This window comes from Fulmarus glacialis, unplaced genomic scaffold (genome assembly GCF_000690835.1).
Source record: "Fulmarus glacialis isolate BGI_N327 unplaced genomic scaffold, ASM69083v1 scaffold8706, whole genome shotgun sequence".
Classification (NCBI taxonomy): Eukaryota; Metazoa; Chordata; class Aves; order Procellariiformes; family Procellariidae; genus Fulmarus; species Fulmarus glacialis.
Genome location: NW_009218751.1, coordinates 1 through 15,738, shown reverse-complemented (window position 1 = coordinate 15,738; position 15,738 = coordinate 1). Strand labels below are relative to the sequence as shown.

The 15,738-nt window shown below is 34.4% G+C and overlaps 1 protein-coding gene across 1 annotated transcript in view; it reads right to left on the bottom strand.

Moving 5' to 3' along the window:
- Window positions 1-12,705, bottom strand: part of LOC104078486 (paraspeckle component 1) — a 28,504-nt gene extending 15,799 nt beyond the window's left edge. Inside the window, exons 1-2 of the mRNA XM_009580134.1 lie at window positions 12,625-12,705; window positions 11,486-11,594 (exon numbers count right to left, since the gene is read on the bottom strand). Of these exons, the coding sequence (XP_009578429.1) occupies window positions 11,486-11,594; window positions 12,625-12,704 (189 nt within the window). The 5' untranslated portion in view covers window position 12,705. The remainder of the gene's footprint in view (window positions 1-11,485; window positions 11,595-12,624) is intronic.
- Window positions 12,706-15,738: the final 3,033 nt, after the last annotated feature.

Sequence of the window (15,738 nt, the reverse complement as noted above, 5' to 3'; positions counted from 1 at the left end):
TCCATACCATGTGATGTCATGCTCGGTAATAAAAACTAGGGGGGGGCTCTCGCAGTTTGGGACAGGCAGGGTGTCGGTCAGCGAGCAGTTGCATTGTGCATCGCCTGCTTTGGATATTCTATTGTTGTTGTTGTTATCATTGTTACTATTACTGTTCTACTTTGTTTTATTTCCATTATTAAACTGTTTTTATCTCAACCCATGAGTCTTCCTACTTGTGCCCTCCCGATTCTCTCCCCCATCCTACCAGAGGAGGAGGGTGAGCGAGCAGCTGCGTGGTGTTTAGTTGCTGGCTGGGGTCAAACCACTACACTTCAATATTAAAAACTGGCCATCACTACTACAGAAATTGCCTACATGCCTATAGAGATTTTTCTGAATGTCTTTATCTAGTGACCTTAGACACTAAACTTGAGAATTGCAATCTTTTACAGAAAATATCCAAAAGTCTCAGTAACTTTAATAAAAGCACGAATAAATATATTTGCATAAAAAGCTTATGTGCTTTTTAAAGACCTTTTATCACATAAGCTACTGCAGCTTCGTTTTACACAGAACTCATACTTTCAGAATGCTATATTACAGGCCAAAAATTCAAATTACAAACTAACTTGTTAACAAAAAAGAAAATAGTCTAAAATAAGCCAAGATTTACCATAGAACCTACTCTGTTGATTACAGAACTTTGCTTCATATTGAGATTTATGTCTTTTCTGCTTCATTATTTTGTCTCGTAGTTACTTGCTGTTTCTCTGAATTTTAATACTGCATTTAAAACACTGCATTAATATATAATTATTTCCCGAGGTTTTTTCCCTACCTCTCCCACTTCCATTTGTTATAATACAGTAAAATATTGTATATACAACATCTACAGAATAAAACTGACTAAAAAGGTTCCCCATTTTCTCACAACTTGTGGAAAATGTTATTCACCAGCCAAAAAATTAATGTATGTAGAAGGCAAAATCTGGCCCCAAACAAACTGCATATAAACAGTAGCTAGGAGTAAAATGCAAAGATTTTAATTCCGTGCCTCTATTCAATCATCTTTATGTCATATGTCCAGGTAAAGGAAAATCCTACCATGCCCCTTCACTGTCTGTGGCTATACAGATGAAGCACTCTGAGGGTATAACTGGAAAGAAAGATTATTTTTTTCCCAAACACCAGTGGGTTGACCATTTGAGAGCAAACAGGAACAGAGATATTCTGTCAAAATTTCCCCCTGATCTAACAAGTAACACTCACACGGACAGTAAAATTCTGCTTCTCAAATATTTTGAAGTAAAATTCAGAAACGATTTTTCACAAGACAAAGGTCTTAGAGAAGGTAACCACTTTAACAGATCTGGAAATCCTTTAAAAAAAAAAAAGGAAGATACCTATATATTAACTCTCTTGATAGCAACTTCCTCATTACAACATTCTGTCAATTAATTAGGTTCCGCCGGAGTTAAGAGCCACTTTAGATCGATGGAAGCAACATATAAAAACACTTCTACTTCCATTAGCTTCATTTTTTGAATTACAGTAATGACATTAAAAACAAATTAAATACAGTTCAACAGCTGAACATAATGCAAATATTTTTTCATTTTTAACCAATTTAAGGCACTTAACTCATTACTCACCTGCAAAACTGATTTTTGAAAGCAATATCCACCATATCACCAAGTTCACAATTGATAAATGTAATATAATTACATTACATTCACAATATATTCACATCTTCAGAGGCATATTAGAGAATTTTATGCTGCAGCTTAGTTTTGGTTTTATTTTAGATAAAGAAATGGCATGAGAGTAGGTAAGTATCAAAATAGACATCCATGGGAGCATGGAGGATACCTTACTTTCACAGAACAAGTTGCAAATTATTTAATTTAAGATGCACTCCACAATTCACCCTGGTGGATGCGAAGTTGAAGAGCTGTTTAACTGGTAACAAAGTCTGGGCTAATTGTACCATCATGAAGAAATACACTAAAATATTTAAGCGAAAATTGGGTGTTATAAAACTATGCTGCATTTTAGATTTCCCAAATGTTAAGTTTTCCTTGTACGGGAAACAAATCTAGGCAAATATTAAAACAGAGTGAACACTGGATTGATTCAAAACAACAATTTTCCCCAGCTGCAAGATCAAGGATGAGATGAAGTGAAAGTCATCTATGTTTACTTAGAAGAAAAATTAACCAGCCAAGAACGTCCTTTATCTTGAAGTGTTTATGTAAAAATCTAACAACTTCTTAATTGGAATGTCGAATATAATATTGCAAAATCAACTTAAAACACTTTAAAAGCAGCACTAGTTACGGCCACAGTACACTAAATACGACTCTTCGCCAGACTTCTGTATTAACAATTTTTCCTCACCAAGAAGATATTATACATGCTGACTAAATTGTAACAAAAAAAAAAGTCCAATTATAATTGCTATCCCATAACTGATCTGAGTTACCGAGTGATTAGAATATGCAAGTATTTGCCAAAAGGAAGCTGAAAGCCGAAGTTTTTCATCACTACAAAGAGGTCTTGTAGGAGAAACTTCTAACAAACATATGCAGTCTTTTATACACGTTATGAATGTTGCTTACAATCAGAACAGTTCAATTTTTAAGTTTTCCCCAATGAAGTTCTGGCCTGTCCACACAAACAGCATTTAAACATACAAAACATGAATAAAGAAGCATCAATGAAACTTCCTGGCATGAAACCAGGCTCCACAGTTTTCCAGCTAGTACTTTTATACAAGCTGGAGGCCATTTACTGTGAAACAGGAGCAAGATGAGGTAGACTTGAATGAAGAAAGACACTTATCATTTGAATAAACAGAGTTCTGATTGAGGAAAACAATATACATTGTACCAGGCAATTTGAATATTTTAATCAAAAGTTTTAAGAAACTGGTCATCAGAACAAATCCAAATGGATTAAGAAAAACTGCTTTCTAGTTAAATCCCCTAACCCAAGTCCACACACAGTAACTCTAAAGCTACAGTGTCTGCTTTCACCAAAAGATATCTAACAAAAACTACAATTTTATTTATGTACTACAGACCCAAAGGTCAGAATCGTGTTAGGGACACAATGGGCATCACAATAAATAGGGACAAACAACAATAGCTGGTCCTTACCTAGAGAACATCTGTAAGTTCCCTTATAGATAAACAAATAATTTAGAAATTATAATTATTTAGAAATTATAATAATTTAGAAAGGGCAGGGGGGAACGAACACAAAGATTCCATAAGTAAATCAAATTTTAAAAGGATTATGAAAACCAACACTATATACAGATAAGAAACAAAGCCTGAAGAACCTCATTTTCACATTATATTGTCTTTTTCAGATCTTTTTTATTAATACATTTAGAAGAGATACTTACCAGCTAACCTGCCACAAGTACACCAACAAAACTGCATTCAGCAACACTAGTAAAAGCAGTGTGCTTCATGTCAAGTACAAAACAAAACTAATACAAATACTCTTTCATCCTACACAATGCTAAGCCTAAATTAGTGAGCCATTAGCCACTGTAGGAAACCATAATGGGGACAGACTTTTTAGTAGGGCCTGTAGCGATAGGACAAGCGGGAATGGTTTTAAACTAAAAGAGGGTAGATTTAGACTAGATATAAGGAAGAAATTTTTTACAATGTGAAACACTGGAACAGGGTGCCCAGAGAGGTGGTAGATGCCCCGTCCCTGGAAACAATCAAGGTCAGGTTGGACGAGACTCTGAGCAACCTGATCTAGTTGAAGATGTCCCTGCTCATCGCAGGCGGTGGTTGGACTACATGACTTTTAAAGGTCCCTTCCAATCCAAAATATTTTATGATTCTATGATGATGTTTGGGAAAAACATCTTTAAGTGGTAAACGTTAAATATATTTGGCTCTTTAAATGTTAGTTTCTATTAACCAAGATATTACTCCCCATCTGAACAAAACAGCTCTACAGAAACTCATCTCATCTTTTTTCCAAAAAACACTACTTATTAAAAATGCTAATTCATCTAACAATAACACCTAATCTCTGGAAAATTAAAGTGGAACCTAAAGAAATACTTGATGGAAGACAGAAATATCAGACTTAAATTCCATATTCCTCATGGAAGATTTAATAACCCAAAACAAGCATTAGCTCTGGTAATGAGATAAGCCTACTTGATGCCTACACTGCAGAAAGGAGACTTGTGAAATATTCATAAGAAAAACCCTAAATATTTTAATTAAAAAATAGCATTTAGCCTGATATCAGAAGACAGGCAACCTCATCAAGACAAGTTAATTTCTATGCCTCAGTTTACTGCACTACCACGATTAAAGTTTTCCACTCCATGAGACTTACTGAAGCAAAACGTTAGAGGCTAGCAAAAGGTCAGAGGCTTACTGCTCACACTAAGAAAAAAAACTACTCAGAAGGCACTGCCTCTTGAGAGAGAAACCAGATCTATAAATAAGCTTTTCTCACACTAAGCAACAGATCCATTAACAGGTTTCCTCACATCAAAAATACTATTTCTACAGACTCACTTATTGCTTCTTGGGTGTTTTATTCTTTCTTTAAACACAGACCCTTTGAATAAAGACAAACTTTTTTAAGCAGAGGAACTTATTTTGGCTGCAAGTCTCAATGCCACCAAGTAAGATATCAGGATTTAGACAGGTGGGTGAGTCCAAAATAGGTACCAAGTAGACAACTGAAACAGAAAGTTAATTTCTTCTTAGTGGGTAAATATGTGTACAAACTTCAAGTCAAACTTAACTCCAGTAGCTGAGGAAGAAAAAATGAAAATTATTAAGGCAAACATTAATTTTAGCTTCTTCAAAATATGTAGGGCATTTATCAAACAATTACATTAACAACAAAGGATTTTTCTAAATTATTTATAAAAGCCTCATTCTTACTTGTCAGAAGGAAAATTGAAGAACTCAGTATTTGAGAAACTTACGTTAGGTAAATAGATTTTTTTTTAACGTATGACCAGTAACAATTTTCAGAAATTATATTAAAAATATGCAACATAGACTTACTACATCTGCTCCTTAATAGATTTTTTCATTTTTTTCTGTAAAATCCATGAAATATGAGAAGCTAGGTACACAAATAGAGTATTCTATAAATAAGCAACCCAGATGCATTTGAAGTCCTTCCATTAATAATTGAACAAAAATGGCACCTGCTAAATCTGAGGCCTCATGAAACACTACGACTGGCAAAGACTGATGTCATTTTGCCATTGCATATGAAGTATCTTTAGAAAAGTGTTCTTTTAGTTTCTTGATCCATTAGTCTTACTGAAAGAAAATGAAGTTATAAACAAAAACAGACAATCTAAAAAAAAACACGGACAAAAAATCCTTACCAATTACTGTAGAAAAGAACAAACCTGGGCATGCTTACAAGCAGTACTGCAACACCTAAATTCATACTGGAGATTTATGGACTTTTGACAGCACATTAAGGGACAAAAATTACTTATGAATGGTCACTTGTTCTGTTTGAAAGTTCACATGAAGTATTATTATGTTCTAAAGCATTTTGTGCAAACGTTAGAAGATGATGGCAACAGAGCAAAAGATTTTAGTCTCCTAAATATCTAAAACATAACACAAAGGAAAACTTACTACATTACGCTAAATATTCATAGTTCACACTGACTGAAGTATAAAGTTATAAATTAAATGTAACATTGTAATGATTATTTGCCTCATTATTGAAAAATTACCTTAGCAGCATCCTTGATATACATAAAAACATAATATAGAAAGTCAATTATGAACCATCCTAAAATGGTCATGAAAGAAACATTTACAACCAAAAAGTATCTTATTCCACAAATAGCTTCAGTTTACGTATACAAACACATAATATGCTACAAAAAGATGGCTGAAGTTCTGCATTGACTTTTATGCAATGTCTTTTCATATTAAAAGCAGATATGACAGTTAAAATAGTTTTGATATCTGGCAGCATAATTAAGGGCTGAAAATAATTTATTTGGTTTCTGAAAATAATACAATGTATTTTAAGGCCTGTTAAGGAATTATTATTCTTGCCTAAAGCACCAGATTTAGTATCTAAAACACTGTTTGAGGAACAGAAGAAATGCAAGATTTAAGCATCTGTCTATTGATACATATCACTGCAATCTTGCAAAAATAAAAAAAAATTTAGTGCTACTGCCAAAACTAAGAACACCCACAAAAACACAAACTGCATATTTATAAACTGCTTGCTCAAAGGCCTAGACTATGTTGCTTTATGCATAGGAAGAAACTTGATCACTGAAGTAAAACCTATGTTTCATCAGGTTGGGTTGGTTTTTTTTTTTCAGTTCTACATTTAATGATCTGCCTTTCTCCAAGCTAGGTTTACCTTAAAAGGTTTTTAAGGTGTCAAACATGAACTACTTACTTCTTCCATGAGCATATATGCTGGATTGCAATAAGGAGGTAATTCATCCCTCCCAACCAAACCCTACAAAAGAGCTTTTATAAAGCAGCTTAGCTTTATAGCAGTTTGTTAAGAAACAGAGACTATATTCATACAACCCCACAAAACTTCACCACCATCAGCTTCATTAAGTACACTAGGCTGTCAAGATAAAATAACAAATATTTATTAGTAGTGGAAAACAGATCAAATTTGAAAAGATCCTTGGAAATTTTTATTAATTTATTTATTATTGGAAATCTGCCTTAGCTTAGTTTTTAATAAGGTAGGAAACAATTATGCATTCAGTGAAAAATAAAACTTTCTACATAACTGGGGCTTTTGAGCATAATGGAATCAGAAGACAGAAAAAAAAAAAAGCAGTTCTATTCACTTAAGAGCCAAGAGGTGCAAAAAAACTATTCCTGAATTACAGAAGTCCAAGGAAATCTAACTGATAGTCTTCTCTCAAAAATGTCTACTACTTAACTTGCAAGTGAATGTATAAGTGAGGGATAAGATATACCTCAGTAGGCTCAAAATAATAAAGAAATGGGAAGTTACATTTATAACCGCTCCAAAGAAGGACAAAACTCTTAGAACAAAGACTAAACGCTATTTTTTTCATCAAGTTTCTGGCATTCCTTTTTGAAGCTATGAACTCTGTTGTTGTTTTGGGATGTGTTTTTTTACTCCCTTGCTCTCATCTGTCTTACAGCTTTTGATCCAAGTCCACTACAATCTCTGCTATTGAGGCAATTTCCACTGCTTTAGCAGCTGCCACTTTATGCTGATACTTACACAACATACTTGAGCAGCAGAGCATCTGTGTAAAAAAAATAAAAGGAAAGCAAAACAACATCTAGAAATAATTCTTAAAAAGACTAGGAGATAAAAAAAGTTAAGTATTTAATACACAGTCTTACATGAAAGAACAGTAAGCATTCAGAAGTTGAAACTGATGAACTCACAAGAAACAGTTCCTTACATATGCAAGTTACACTTGAAAAAGCGGGAGTTTCCTTGGAGGGAGGAGGACACGGACACCCAAAAATCTCAACTCCCTTTTTAAACCATCAGTAAGAAAAGCTGTAAGCTGTAGGCCAGTATCACAGCTATTGTCTCGTTAAGTACAATACCCACCTGACACTATTTTGCAGTGTTATTACAGAACTAAATCTGTGCACCATAAAAATAAGACTACAACTCCTACATATTTTGGTCTCTTTTGTAGACACACGAAAACTATTTTAATACACTAAAGCCGAATCACTCTCTTTTCACTCTTTTAAATTGGTGACATGAATAAACGTAGTTCCTGGAACTGGAATTATTTGGTAAAAAGGCCCTGATGGAGATTTAACCATGTAAATCTAAGTAAGCCATTCACAACGGGATAGTAACCACTGCACAGTTTGAATAATTAATGTATTATTAGCGCTGAGAAGTACTGTATTTTTTTTTTAAAAATATTTGTGCTACTGAAAAATATTGCTTCCAATCACCACCAGCAATCTCCTCTTTTAGCAAGAAATATGTATGCAAAACAAAAATTAGCAAAATATTACAGGAAAACAAGTTTCCTGATTAAGATATCATAAAATTAGTATGCATATATATTGACCTGTAACAGCAGGTTTCAACTAACCAACTTTTAGAAAGCAAGGGAAAAACCCTAACCAATACGAAAGTGTTTATCAATAACTTATCTGCTAGAGATCACACAACTAGACTAATAAATTGTTTAGGTATCACTAGGCTGCCCATTAAATTAACAATCCATGCAATCAAATTTTTAATGTGCAACATCATTAAGAACACGAATGCTTCAGGAAGAGAAATTCCCAAACAGAAAATATATTTATCATCTGTAACTAAACCGAGTAACTGGTAACTGCATTAAACTTGATTACAAGACATTTTTCAAAAGTAGTCATACTGAAAAATCAAAGTTTAACAATTTAGGGAAAAGATACAGAAAGAAACTTTAAACAAGAAAGCCTAATACTGCAGCCTTATATGAGAGGTTCCAATTCTGGTTGTCATTGCACTTACCATTTACGTCCTTCTTTTTATACTGAACAGTAAAAAGGGATAGGATATAAGTGAAAGAAGCTTACTTTTCGAAGCTTTTAAGAAACAAAAACAAGGATTAGAAACAATTATTATTTTCCTTCTAAATACATGGTTGGCAGAGGACTTTAATATTTTATAAGGATTATGCCAAAAGAGTTTATCAAGACCTGATATGGTAAAAACTATCCACCACTAGTATCATAAAATGCAATTTTCACTAAGAGGCAACTTTTAAGCTCTTGAAACAGAGAATAACTTTTTTCAGTGTATATACAATAGTAATCTGAGCCTAGAAGTAATTACCAGATGGAGTCTGTTCACAGTAAACAAGTATTAGTAACAATAAATAAAAAAATTTAGTTGTATAAGAAATTCTACTAAATTGAAAAAAGATTTGATGTATCATTTTTCAATCTCCAGATTTATGATTCTTCTCTGCTGCAAAATGCAAAGGCTTTTTCAAACTCCCATTCACACCATACAACTTAAGTACAGTTATCTAAAGACATGTCATAATGAACGCCTATAAAATGATAGGCCATGCTTAGAATTACATAGCTGCCCTTATTAGAAACAGTTCCTAAAGAAAGTAAATACATCACTTCCAATTTTGTTTCAATTCTTCCTCTTTTAAAGTTCAAAGGCCATTAGAAGTAAAACATTAAGTCAACACGTGACCAGAATACTAAAGAATAGCCTGAAGACTAGAGAACATTTTTTTAGATTATTGTATATGCCACTTCAATTTCGCATGGTATTAAAAAAACAACACCTATACTATATATTCCTTTATATAACACTTTTGGTAGGATTGTCACTGCACAGCTACATCTATATATTCTTGTGGTGTATTCATTAGTTCCAGATGAACACATGATTCCAGTAACACAATTCAGTGGGAAAGCTACACTCTTCCAAAGCATTCTTCCATCTTTACCTTTCCCCCCAAAAATTTCATCGTATAAAAGTCGCAAAAATTATGCGTAGTGATTGAAGTGCTTTCCATTTGAACCATTCCTCTTCCCTTCTTACACTACATTTTTGCCTTGTCCAGCACACCAACTTGAACAGCTTCTAGTCACACAGACATCGGAATTTAAAGATGCAGATAAGCACGAGGATGGCCAAACTGTGGCAAGCAATTCAAGCACGGAGGCTAAATAACATTCTCTCAAGACAGTTGCAAGAAGAAAACCAGCAGAGGTTGCTGTGGGCAACGTTATCTAGTTTTCCCAGCACCCCAAGCTGCAGGGTATAGGCCACAATCTCCTAACAGCAATGGAATCTGAGGGAGCTACTGCCATCTCAAGCCTGTGGGTTGGCTCCCCAGCCTCCCCTTCCTGCAGCATTCTGCAGTGAGTAGCATTGGTCTCACAGATCAACCACAGGAGGATTTTGACAGGTAGCTTATAGGGTCAGAAAGTCAGGCCACCCCAAAAGATGCTACTTGAAGATATAAAGGTGAAATGAAATTTCGTATTTGGCACTACAGAAGTCACGATCAGTAAGTGCTATTTCTAAATTACATCATACAATTGTTATGTGCTATTTCACAATGTTTAATAGTATGTGGGAATACACTGAAGGACATTGAGTTTTGAATTCTTGATCTTCTTCACCCCGAAGAAAAGACATGCTGAAAGCAGTTTTCTTTTACAGTGTGAGCACATACGGAAATAAATGATTGATTGTTTTCTGCTGCAAGTTTCTCAAAACACAACCAGCAAAATGAACTGATAGCTGTTAGTAACATCAAAGGAACAATTTTGCTTCCTTCCCATCTTTACTAAAACCACTAAGGGACAGAGGACGGGAAAAAAGATGTCCTGCTGAGAACAGGGAATCTCTTATTTTCTAACTTCTCTTAGGATGTCTCAGAACATACATAATATAATTTTCTCAACCCTACAGAAAATGTTATGGCATAGAATGTAAAATAGGTATTTCTTCCACAAAGCAGAAAATCAGAAAGCAGCTGAGAAACCAGCAGTTTATTTTTTATTTATGCATCAAGTTGTACCTGTAAAGGGGAGCAAAATTCCCTCCTGCAGACTTTACATTATTATAATAATGTAAGAGAGCATTGTGTGGATCGCTCATTCATTGCTTCCTCACTAAGAATAGCTGTAACAGTAAAAGGTATCCTTCTCACACGAAACTAAAGCATTCACAATACAGGTTGTGTTCATTTAACTGCTTTGGTTGGCAGAAAAAAATTCATACCCTCGACAAAAATAGATAATCGTGAAAATTTAGAAGCTGACTCCTCTGACACCACCATTTTGCTAGTCCTGCAGGATGAGTCTTCAGAGGCAGAACACACCTAAATCACTGATTTAAATAACGTAGAAATTATAGCAGAGGAACATTTTTTTTTTTTTTCACCTTTATAATCTTTCAGTCTCCTTTAGTAAAGATTTTGAAGTTTTCTTCATCTAGGTTTACAGCAGGGTCAAAGGGGAGAGTGATTTTAAGCTCCATATGAAGTTAACACTGCCCATTTTGTTTCTGAAGTATATTATTCTTAGTAAGTTAAGCATAAACCAAAACAAGCCATTCAAACAAGCTTAACAGCCTGAAATGGTTTAAAATTTAAACATTCAGTCAAACTAGGGCACCTTCTTATGGAAACATCATTTACTCCCATGACCTCCCAACTTAGAAAAATTCTATTATTTTATTGGAAAAATTCATTTCCCAAATAAAAAAGGCAAATTATTATCTGAACCCCTTCACTTAAGTGAAATGTTACATCACCAGCTTGTAGGAAAACTAACAGTGATGCCATTGTACAAGAGAATAACTACACTACTAAATTTATACCACTCCACTCATGAGGGCGATGGGATACTGAAGGAAAAAACAGTAAACAAGAAGGTGGCAGCTCCATAGCTAGTATATAAAAATATTACAATAAAAAAAAAATCTTTTATGATTTGGACTTTCATCATAGAATTTTACTTACATTGTCCATGAAATTTGGCTTAAATCCTCCTTCCTGCTGTCGTCGTAATTCCTCCTGTTCCCTCTGACGTAGCATCTCTTCTTCACGACGTCGATGTTCTTCTTCATGTCTAGAATATTTTTCAAAAACTATGTCAACTTAGACTCTTGACCTGTTCAGGCTTGTACTCAGTCTCAGGAGATAAGATCAAGCATATAAACAAAACTGGTCATTATTTAATTTTTTATTTAGCATAAGGCACTAATGTGCTTCACCTGATGGGTTTGAATATTATTGAAGGGGTTTTTTTTGGTTTTGGTTTTTGGTTTTTGTTTTTTTTTTTTTAAACTGGAATACAAGGTAATAACAATACCAGCACATTCTATACCTGTTCTTCTGGCTACATATTGGTAAGCAGGTTAAAATACTCCAGTTTTTTAACAAGTCACTATGGTTTAAAACATTTCAATACTGCCAAAAGACACATTTTTAACTCTGCGAGGTGTTTGTGTTTTGTTCTTTTTTCTCATCTACATTTCTTACGATATTTAACATGAAAAGTATAAACTCAATCAACGTGATGATACTATGTCTGTTCTCTTAAATTTTAGCAGAGGCATGAAAGCAAATATTTGTATGAATCAGATTGTAAAGGAAAAGTTGTTTGCAACATACGAGAATATCAAGTGAAAATACCCCCAAAAATCTCATGTCGGACTATACATTTGCAGTGCTACTATTCCACAGGCAGATCACCCGCCCATAAACCTTAGAAGCATGTTCATATCTATTACAGCTCTATTACAGCTATGCTTCAGTTACGAGGTTAAAATAAATTATATGAGACAAAAAAATTCACGTTAAGACATTTCTACACTATTTAGAAAGCTCAGAAATTTACAACAGAACTAGTAGAGCTGAAATAAATGAAAAAATTCAAGAAATACTTGAAACCATTCTTTTATATTGGTGTAAGTGATCACTTTTCTGTTGAAGAAGATTAACAGAAACATCACATTATGCTTTTGAAAAGCAACTTTTTAGCAGCAGAAATATTTTTATTTGGTATCAAAAGCAAGCTCTACAAGCTAGAGCATCTAAATTCATGCAGGCCTATAGCAGCTGCATGCCACACCTTTGCACAGTAGAAGACAAAATACCTCAATTGTATCTGTTTGCGTTTTTGAAGTTCTTGATTTCGAAGTTCTTCCAAACGCCTCAATTCTTCTTGACGCCGCATGAGATCTAACAGGATTAAAAATGTAATAAAGATAAAAGCTGCCAATCAGCAATGTGGCAACATAAAAAATTGCAATTACTGTCAGATTAAGTTCTAATATTCAATTTTAAAAGAATTTTCTCAATGCATTTAACTAGCTTCTTCCCATAAAGCTAAGTCTAGTATATGAAAAAACACACTGGATCCATTGCTCACAGAAACATGGAAAGGTACAGGACTGGCAAAGCCTCCAAAGCAGGTTATGGAAACAGAAATCTGAAGTCGTCAAACAAATAAAAGGAGAAAAAACTCTCCATCACTTAAATCACATCCTGGTTTTACATCTAGGGCAAGGCATCAATTTTCTCACAATGCTGTGTACTGCTAAACTCACACTAGCAAGAAAACTAGTTCAGTATATATGGGCTTATACCCTCCACTACCTATTGCAGACCACTGCATGGTACATATCAGAAAAAAGTCATATGAGATTTATCACATGACTCTGCTTATAGCGACTTACAAATGACTGATCTTTAACACTACCAGAAAGGAACAGCTGTATTGTCTTAAAAAGCACTTAAAATGCTCTTAAAAAGCAGGGCCCAACAAATAGTACTTACTTTTGCTGTACTAGTTTCTGACCAGTCACATTATTGATTTCTGTCTGGAAATTTATGCTTTCTTCAATGACTATTAATTCTACCTTTTGTAAGAAAGCAGTTGTTTGCCTTTTCTATCTCTATAGGATATTGGCCACATTACATTATTTACAGACACCATGATGACCATTCCACTATACCATCTATTATATGGCTTTAATGCTTTACTTCAACTATTCCACACATTTCTCCATGCATTTCTTCTCTATTCTAATTAAAGCATCTTTTTAGCTATGCAAATCACCTTCCTGCAACTTGCATCAGCATATTATTACAACTTAACCTTTTACTTTAATATTCAAAAACAACTACAATGACCAGTACATTTCACCAAAACATCATGTATTTGTTTTCTTTTCTAACAAAGATGATTATCAGATTTTTACTCTCACAGCATCCTTATTGACATTGGAAGTCCTTTCTCAAGCACACTTCGCAGGCTTGCTTTTCCAACCTCTTCTGCAAAATTAACACATTTCACACTTCAATAGAATATGATTACTTTGAAGATTCACTCAAATCACAAAGTCTGAGGGCTGCTTCTTTCCAACAGTGCTTGCCATAGCAGGCTTGGCCACTGTTATCCTGATAGTTGGGGAGCGCCACAAGTACACTTTTTTTTTTTTAAATAACCTTTAGATTATTTCAGAGTACAAGTGCACTTTTTTCTTTTAAAATTAACGTTTAGGTTGTTTCAGGGTATTACTGAGATCAAGAACGGACCCATTCTATGCTCAATGTTGTCCACTGTTGGAAAAGTTGTTTCCTCGTCAGTTCTTTGTTCCTTCAAATTTATGTAGCATTCCCTTTCTCTTCTGTTAATACAGTGGCACAGGATTTCCTACTTTCTCTCTACCACTAATTGCTACAAATTTATCATTTAATCCCTTTTATTCTTAAGGCGTAAAGTCCTACTTTTCCCAGTGTCCTCTTAATTTTTTTCCACAGCATAGTTCTAATTACTGCCTTTCCTGAAATTGTTAGTATTTTAAAGTTCAACATACCAATTTATGATCCAGTACCATTTGACAATGGCAGAATATTGGCACAAAGCCTTACGAGACTAGAAAACATAGATCTAGAAGTTCAGGCTGTGCACAGAGCCATTCATATCAAAAGATCTGCAATGACGGTAATTCTGGACTGACATATGTTGGACACGGGCCCTTTCTCTGAATAGAAAAAACCTGCACTAAAACAGCTGTGAAAGAAAAAAGACAAAAAGCATTATTCACTAGTATTAGCTTCTGCACTTTCTTGTGCTTAGAAATGGGTAAGGTCTTCATTTTATCCTCAACCTTCTGCAGAGCAGAGGGCAGAAGGTGAAAGTGTATTCTCATCTCACAAGCTAATCCTACAAGTAGGAATACCAAGTCCAAAAGGATTTTTAAGCTGCTGATTTTTTAGGTTCTAAAACTGGAGAACAAATGCCCAGCTTCCACATAACTGATAAAGAATGCAGCTTCTGGTTAAATTCAGTCACATTTTCCAGTATTTTCATAAACTATTTAACCACCATTATGAGGGAACGTTTACAACAAACTGAAGCATACCACCAATATGTAGATCAGAAAGATCATGCCAATTTACTTACACATGGAAACATGTATTCTGCTTTACAAATTACTTCTGACTCAATCTGTCAAAACATGACACTTAAAAGTGAAAAATTACACATATCAAAAGAATGAAGTCTACCTTCAGCATTAATACCACACCACAAAAAGCTGAGTACTTAAGCCAACATAGTCCTACTAGCTCTCAACAACTCCTACTAGCTCTCAAAGCAGTTTCAATAAAACCTTCACCTGCAGGAGCATATGGACTCTATTACCCTTCCTATCTTCTTTTTAGCTCCTGACAATTAATATACTGTATTTCACATTTCAGAATAACTATTTCATTACACCTTTAAATATGTGGTTTGTGCATCGGGTATACAAAAATATTTATTCTAGGTTTGGATGCCTCAAAAGTTTCATTGCATCTTTCTTAAAAACCCTGTGATGCAATCTCATTAATGTAATTAATATCCTTGGCATGGTCTGAACTAATACCCAGAGACACTGTTCAGACCAGCAGGATTTAGAACGTCCACTAATTCATTCAGCTAATGTCTGAAAATAAATATAAGAGAAGAAAACCACCTTATTTTCATACACACTGAAGCTGGAGAGTTGATGAGATTAAAACAGAAGGAATGTTTACTAACCCCTGGAGCTTGGCAAATTAAACATCTCTGCAGGTGCATAAGGAAAAATCTAATAATCTGAACAAAATTCCAGAGAAGTACTCTGTTAACCAAACAGGAAGGAAAAAACCCTCTTCCCACACTAACAAAAAGCATGTTTCCTCACTGGAAACTGATTTTTCAGATAGGCAGCAATGAAGTT